At 48.3% G+C, this 8,060-nt stretch overlaps 1 protein-coding gene across 1 annotated transcript; it reads left to right on the top strand.

Annotated features, from left to right (window-relative positions):
* Positions 1-2,665: 2,665 nt before the first annotated feature.
* COPRS (coordinator of PRMT5 and differentiation stimulator) lies at positions 2,666-7,297 on the top strand. Its single transcript, XM_055395879.2, has 4 exons — positions 2,666-2,874; positions 5,471-5,537; positions 5,922-6,143; positions 6,870-7,297. Exons 1-4 carry the CDS (start codon positions 2,776-2,778, stop codon positions 7,037-7,039), a joined length of 558 nt encoding a protein of 185 aa, XP_055251854.1. The 5' UTR covers positions 2,666-2,775; the 3' UTR covers positions 7,040-7,297.
* The last annotated feature ends 763 nt before the right edge of the window (positions 7,298-8,060 follow it).

An 8,060-nucleotide genomic window follows, 5' to 3' on the forward strand; every position in this document is an offset into this window, starting at 1 on the left:
TCCAGTGAGTCAACTCGTCGCATGAGGTGGCCAAAGTATTGGAGTTTCAGCTTTAGCATCAGTCCTTCCGTGAACACCGAGGACTGATCTCCTTTAGGATGGACTGGTTGGATCTCCTTGTAGTCCAAGGGACTCTCAAGAGTCTTCTCCAGCACCACCGTTCAAAAGCATCAATTCTTCGGCGATCAGCTTTCTTCACAATCCCAATTCTCACATCCATACATGACCACGGGAAAAACCATAGCCTTGACTAGATGGACCTTGGTTGGCACAGTAATGTCTCTGCTTTTTAATATGCTACCTAGGTTGGTATAACTTTCCTTCCAAGGAGTAAGCGTCTTTTAATTTCCTGGCTGCAGTCAGCATCTGCAGTGATTTTGGAGCCCCAGAAAATAAAGTCTGACACTGTTTCCACTGTTTTTCCATCTATTTTCCCATGAAGTGATGGGACCAGATGCCATGATCTTTGTTTTCTGAATGTTGAGCTTTAAGCCAACTTTTTCACTCTCCTCTTTCACTTTAGTATATGTTAATAGTGTTAAGAGTGTGTTACTGTGTTCTTCCTAGTTCTCTTCATGTTTGACTATTTTTAACTTTTTTGTTTGACTATTTTTAACTTTTTTTTTTCTTACTAATTTGTAAGTTTCTTATGTACTAAGAATAGTAATCTTTAGCTTGTGGTTTCTAACAGATAATTTGCTCCCAGCTTTTTGTGTGTGGTGTTTTTTGGTGTTCAGAGGTTTTGTATGTGTGCGTGTATGATTTCTATTGTTGAAAATCCCATCTCCTGCTGAGGACAACTCTGTTTATCCTCAAGCAGGTAACTAAATTTTCCACAGTACCATTTGTGGCCATTTTTCTTAATGCTGATTTTAATTTTACCTTTATATTAAATTTCTATGAATATTAGTCTATTTTAGGAAACCTTTATTATGAGCTTTTGTACCCTAAATGGTTGGTTGTGTCATTTATTCTAAAATAGGAAACATATCTGTCTCCACTGGGTCTTGGGAAGTTCAGCATTTAAATCCTTAATGGGCTTTTTTTTACTTTAGGAAAGAGCACATAAGAGATGAGAGTAATAAGGATGCTGGTTGTCCTTTCAGCAGGGCTGTGAAGATGGGTCACCCTGGAGTCATCACATCCTGTACCTAGTTCTCACCAGTGCAGATAATGAAAAGGCATGTAGCCAGTTCACCCTGAGCTCTGCTGAAATGGTGGTTTCCAGCCATATGTGGGGACTTAAATGTATTGAAATTAGATAATTCGGTCTTCTATTTACACTGGACACATTTTCAAGTGCTCACCCAGCCCCGTGGTTTCCTGAACAGCACAGATAACAAAACTTTTATTTCCACCATCAAATAAGGTTCTGCTAGAAACTTGACCTAGATCCAGTTAGATCTGGGGAAACCGACTCATGGGTCAGAACAGAAGACAAATGGCTACACTCTTGTAGGAAAGCCTCCATAGAGAAAAAAATGTTACCTATCGACTGTGTTAGGCTAAATATTTTTCAAATGCCTTATATAATCTATAAACAGTATTTGAGAGATTTCAAGGAATAGTGTAATCTCAAGATTGTCATAAAATGGCCTGATGAACAAAGAATCCCGGCTTCCAGCTTTTCTGCTACTTACAGGTTAAGGTGATTATCACACCTTGAGCAGATTTGTTACGGAGGTTCAGGTGGCAAGGGCTGTCTTTAGAATTTGGTGTTCCCCAGCTTAGGTGCTGCATAACTTATGCTGCCCTCGGCTGTAGAGGGCCAGACTTGGCACACTGAAAGATAGGCGCTTAGGTGAGACTATGGGCACAGTGCAGGATGTTTAGGGTTACTGTGACCGAGAATCACCATGTAAGGGTGTCTGAAATGGCAGAGGAGTTTTTATCAGTCTGGCTTGGTTTCTAATGGGTTAACGCTAAGACTTGTCATTAGCTCGGTGAGAGTCACTGGGCTCCTGAGTTGCCTCATCCATTTGTGGAAGAGTTGTAGCCTGATCCCAGCCCAAGTTCTAGAGAAACCTGTTTATAGAGGAAAGAGTAAAATGGGATTAGAGCTGCAATTGCATAAAAAGTTTTTAAGCTCTTATGCACTATTTTACGGAGAAGGCGATGACACCCCACTCCAGTACTCTTGCCTGGAAAATCCCATGGATGGGGAGGAGCCTTTTAGGTTGCAGTCCATGGGGTCGCGAAGAGTCGGACACGACTGAGCGACTTCACTTTCACTTTTTTCTTTCATGCATTGGAGAAGGAAATGGCAACCCACTCCAGTGTTCTTGCCTGGAGAAACCCAGGGAAGGGGGAGCCTGGTGGGCTGCCGTCTATGGGGTCGCACGGAGTCGGACACGACTGAAGCGACTTAGCAGCAGCAGCATTATTTTATGCACTCTTAGGTAGACGCGGGTAATTGGCTATTCCAACAGGTTTTGAAGGAAATCATGTCCATTGTGATTGGGTAGGGGTAACACGCGGGCGTTCCAGACCCAGCTAGTCGGCTAGCCTTGGGACCTGCATCGCCAGTGCCTACAAAAACTAGATTTCGGGACGGTTGGGTAGACGGGGCTTTCGGAGGCGGGCAGGCCCCGCCCATTACTCCGCCCCGCCCGTTGCCCCGCCCCTGCCTCCCTCTTGACCCCTTCGCGCCCCGCCCCCCGACCGAGAGCACCCCCGGCTGATTGGCCCTCAACGGCGTATCCTCCGGCCGGCAGCCAGGCCGGCGCATCACGTGGCCGAGCGGCGACCAGGGCGCTGAGCCGCGGGCAGACAGGCATGGACCCTCCGACCGCCGGGGCCCAGGCGCTGGGGGCCGCGGAGCAGCCGCGGGGTCTGCAGCTGCCGAGCGGGCGGGAGGCACCCCCGAGCCTGGGGGTGAGCGCGGCGCGGGGCCTGGGCGCGGCCACCACCTGCGGCCGGCGGCGGGAAGTTGCGGGGGCTCGCAGGGCGGGGGCCACGGAACTGGGGAAGCGCTCCCAGCCCGCTACGGCCAGCCGGGCCGTTTGGGCGCGCGCCCGAGCTGGAAACAGCCGGGCCGCGGGACTGCGGGGCGGGGCAACCTCGAGGACGTGGGTGGGCGCGCTGGGCTGGGAGGGCTGGCTGTTGGCTCCAGGGCGCCTTTGCGTCCTTGCTAAATGGGAGGTGATGCTGCTGACGGAGAGCTGGGGCTGCTGCTGGGGGTTCTGGGCTGGAGCCAGGTGAGGGCGGCGAGGAGAGCGACTTTCCCTGAAGGATCTGTGTCCCATGGTGGGATGCTCAGCTAAGCCAGAGCACTGGATGATGGCTTCTGCGCGCTCTCCTTTTCACTGAAACCAAAAGGCCGTGTTTGACGCAGGCTTTCTAGAAACTTGTTTTCTTTTGCGCGCCAGACAGCTCCCGGTTTCTCAAAGACCGCTATTACAGTCATGTCTTGCCCTTGTTCAGTAATCCCTTTTAGACGGTGAGCTCCTAGAAGGTAGGAACGCTCCATTTAGTGCTGTAAACCCGGTGCGTAGTGTAGTGCCTGGCACCTTATACACGCATATTTATTAACTGGATGGAAGAGGAATGCTTGTCTAAGCATCAGAGACATCCTAACCAAAATAAGATAGGAAAAATGTAGTGGTAGGCTTATAAAGAAAATTACTTTAGTGGGTAGCTAGGATGAGACTGATTTTGTCAGGCCACAGCAACAAGGTTCCTGCACTTTTCTCTCCAAGATGAGAGGATGGTGGTCCTAGCAGAGGCGTGGAGATGAGGATGTGCAGGGCAAATGGTTGGGAACTTGGAGAGAGAACTGTGCTGCACAAGTTGATGGAGCCTGAAGGGGCAATGTGGATGCCATGGCGAATTTTGTGCTCTAGCAGTGGAGGCGTATTGAGGTTTCTGGGCAGAGTGGTGATTTCCAGTGTGAGGCTGCGGCCAGATGGGTGAGTGTGGGACCCTGGTGGTCCAGTGGCTAAAACTCTCTGCTCCCAATGGTGGGGGCTCCCATATGCTGCAACTAATACCTGGTGCAGCCAAATTTAAAAAAAGAAAAAGTGGGTGAGTGGGAAGGCAGTTAGGGAGCCCTTGCAATAGAAGAGGTGAGAAGTCCCACTACTGATCAGCAGGAGTGACCGGGAGTTGTCACCAACTACTAGAGATGGAATTAGCTCATTAAATCCAGGTAGGACTAGACTGTGAACTAACTGGGGCAGGTGCCAAGCACAGTTTAAATGTAGGGGCAAACAAGGTGGATTTCAGCTCAATAAATGTTATATTCCTGCTGTGTGCTAGGTGTCTTCATCAGTGTTATCTCATAAACCTCCTGCCGGGTTAGAACAATTGTCCCCAATTTTCAGAGACGGAAACCTAGGCACAGTGGCTGAAGTGGTGTTTCCCAGGTACACTCTGAGTGAATGGGATTGAAGTCAGGTCTTCTCATGCAGGCTGTGAACATTTCTCGCCTCACTTAGAAAGAAGTCTTCACAGGTGATAGGATTTCAGCAACTCTCTGTTTTTTGGTTTTGGCCTTTCTGCCCAGATGTGGGATCTTAGTTCCCCGACCAGGGATTGAACCCATGCCCCCTGCATTGGAAGCGTGGACTCTTAGCCACTGGATTGCCAGGGAAGTCCCAGGATTTCAGAACTTTTGAGCGATGGGAGCAGAGAAACCTAGCAATAGCTATGAAGGAAGACGATTTCCCGTCAACAACTGCTGATTTCCCTTCAACAGCTAAAGCTCTTTTGTCCTCATGTGTCGGTCAGGAGATGAAATTTGATAAAAGAGCTATTAGCTAGATTAAAAAGTTAAGTAAAGGTAAAAATGAACACGGAGGTATCCACTGTGGGGAAACAGCAAGCGGCCTCAGGGCTGAGGGAACAAAGGGTTGAGATTGAAATGACTAGGATGTACAAGCTCTGAGGAGAATTTCAGGGAGTTGAAATTCCAGCCTCTGAGGAGGGGATACTGTCCTGGCTAGTTTGGAGCTCTGAGCTTGGAGGAGGAGTCCTAAGGGCCCAGACCGATCAAGAGAGGGCCCAGTGAGGGACTTCCTTGGTGGTCCAGTGGCTAAGACTCCACGCTTCAATGCAGGCAGCCTGGGTTCGATCCCTGGTCAGGGAACTAGATCCCACATGCTGCAGCAAAGAGCTCACATGCCAAAATTAAAGATCCTGAGTGCTGCAGCTAAGAGGTGGTGCAGCCAAATAAATATTAAAAACTAAAAAAAAAAAGATAGGGCCGAGCAAGGAAACTGGCTCTGTATGTGCTGGCAGACTGTACACCGGATGCAGTAGGCACTCTGTGAAGGCAGGTGATCCTGCCAGCAGGGGTGATGCCCACAGGAATGGGAAGCAGCAAGTCCCAATATAATAGGGCACAGTAGAAATGTGGGTTGCAGGGTCCCACCCCAGCCTCACAAAGGAGGGTCTGAAAGGGTGGATATGGGGCTGAAATACTGGCCATTCCTGAGATATCCAAGTCCTGGGTCCTTGTTTCTTCCTGCAGGCTGCCTTTGCCCCAGCTGATCACTCCAATCAGGAGAGAGCGACTGAGAACGCCACAGATCGACTAGGCAAGTAGGCAACAGAGGCTGGGGTGGCTCTTGGGAGAGACCAAGGAAGTCTGTACTGTGAAAGCTTATCACTGCCAGAAGCCCTTTCCCTCCATGTCATTTAAACCACCTGAAAATACACACTGTGCCCGATTTCCTCATGTGAGTGAAAAGACCTGATAATGAATGGCCTCCTTTAAGACAGAACATCTTATTGAAAATAAATTATCAACCCTACTTCTAAAACTGGGAACAGAACAACAGTTTTTAAATAAGTGTTCTGGTGGCTAAGGGGCTCCATACACTTGTTACTGTTGCCCTCTCAGTAAGTTTGCTGAACATCTTCCTAGCAGAACAGGGCCAGGTTGTTGTTTTAAGATGTTCTTCCTTTTGTCTATTTCTTAGCCAACGGAGCACAGAGCATCCCTCACGATAGTCCTGCCCATGGTGAGGGCACCCATTGTGAAGAGGAAGGCTTTGCTGAAGATGACGAGGATTCTGATGGGGAACCGAGTCCCTGGGAGCTGTCAGAAGGAATATCCGGCTGTCTACCCAAGGAACAGGCTGGTGACCTTTTTCATGAGGACTGGGATCTGGAGTTGAAAGCAGATCAGGGGAATCCTTATGGTAGGTGCAGGGTTTCTGGGGTCCTAGGACAGGCTCTAGTGCAGTCGGAAAGAATCTGCCTGCCAGTGCAGGAAACCCAAGAGATGAGGGTTTGATCCCTGGGTTGGGAAGATCCCCTGGAATAGGATATGGCAACCCACTCCAGTGTTCTTGCCAAGAAAGTCCCATGGACAGAGGATCCTGGCAGGCTACATATAGTCTATGGGGTCACAGAGAGACACAACTGAGCACACACAGGCCAGGCTCCTGAGACCCTCCTACCAGATTAACCCCTAAACAGTTTGGAAGAGGGAGCCACATCTGTTAACTTTGCCTGATAGCTCTTACAGGTCTGAAATTTCTGTGACAGCTCCTCTTTCATATTGGAGGTGGGGCTGGGTGGGGGGAAGTGCCAGTTTTGCATTTTATTTTAAAACAGTATGGGTCTGTTTGAATGTTGAAACAGTATTACTCTCTCCAAATATCTTTGTATGAATGAAGCAGCCATAGACAGAAGTGGTCTGTTGCTTTCTCTGCACTGCTAAAAACCTGTCAGAGAAGCGGGACTGTGGGTGGCCTTGGAATGAAAGTGCTTGGGATTCTCCAGCAACGGAAGACTGTGTGCATGCGTGTATTCCCACCTGTGGATATGTTTAAGCAGACGTGCAAATGTCTGTCCCCGAGATATTTTTGGGTCTCTCTTGTCACACTCCCTCCTTCCTTTTAATCTTTTAAAACTGCCTGCAGATGCTGATGACATCCAAGGTTGCCTTTCTCAAGAGGTCAGACCCTGGGTGTGCTGTGCCCCACAAGGAGACATGATCTATGACCCCAGTTGGCACCATCCGCCTCCACTGATACCCCATTATTCCAAGATGGTCTTTGAAACAGGACAGTTTGATGATGCAGAAGACTGAGGGTGTCACTTTTGCCTGGTGGGTGGGTAGGTGGGCCCCTCAGGTCAAGGTCTCCTTTCTTTGAGGTGTGAGAAGTCACATCTGAGAAACATTCCCAGTGATCCCCCAGTCGGGCAAGTGGACTGGTGTTAAATAAGGTCCTGAGTGCCCTGGTTTTGTTGTTGTTTTTATAAGCTCCTCCTTAGAACGTGTGAGTGTTTGTGTCTCTGTTGCGGGGAGGAACCGTGTTCTTTATAAATAAAAGAAGAAAAAAGTCAATGTGCCTTTGCCTACTTCCTCCCCCTTTTTCGTTAGATAATTCTGAGCAGAGCTTCCTCTCCTTCATTTAAAGCCCTTCAGTCTATTTTCAGGATTGACGTATTTTGAGATGAAAGATTAAATGACTGTGAAATAAAACAATATTTTAGTTTGGCCTCTGGATCTGGTCCTACTGACCAGAAACTGGGACCCAAGAGATGCTGGTGACTTCATGGCTGACTTCTATTCCTGCTGTGGAAAATTGACCATTTACTTAGTTAACAAGGAATTTCTGCAGGCTGGAAAATGAAATGGCAAATTAATTAAAGCGGCAATTGTATAACCCTCAATTGGCCTGAAAGGATTTTACACCCTGTTTTCCATTTAATCTTCTAATCCTTACAATTACTTACATAAGTCACTTAAAAATATTTTTTTTAACCTCATTTTAGAGAGGAGGAAAATAAGGCTCAAAATGTTTTGACCTCTCCCAGATCACATGGCTGGAAGATGGCAGAACTGTGACTTGATCCCACACACGACCCTGACGTCTTCCCGTGGTTGCCCTTGTGTGTGTGTGTATGTGCGTGTGTGAGTCTGGATGAGGGACCTGGGGGGCCACACCTCGGCAGGTTTGTGATGCCCCAGACAGAGTCAGTCACACTTGCCCCTTTGGCATTCTGAGGAATTGCGTCTTACTTCCCTGCCTCCTTGATGAAACTGAATCAAGAAAAAGTTTCAGACTTGAAACCTGAGTCAACTTCACAGCAGTTAAATGAACAAT

This window comes from Moschus berezovskii, chromosome 20 (genome assembly GCF_049115385.1).
Source record: "Moschus berezovskii isolate FMDL1 chromosome 20, NW_MosBer_1.0, whole genome shotgun sequence".
In the NCBI taxonomy this organism is placed as follows: domain Eukaryota; kingdom Metazoa; phylum Chordata; class Mammalia; order Artiodactyla; family Moschidae; genus Moschus; species Moschus berezovskii.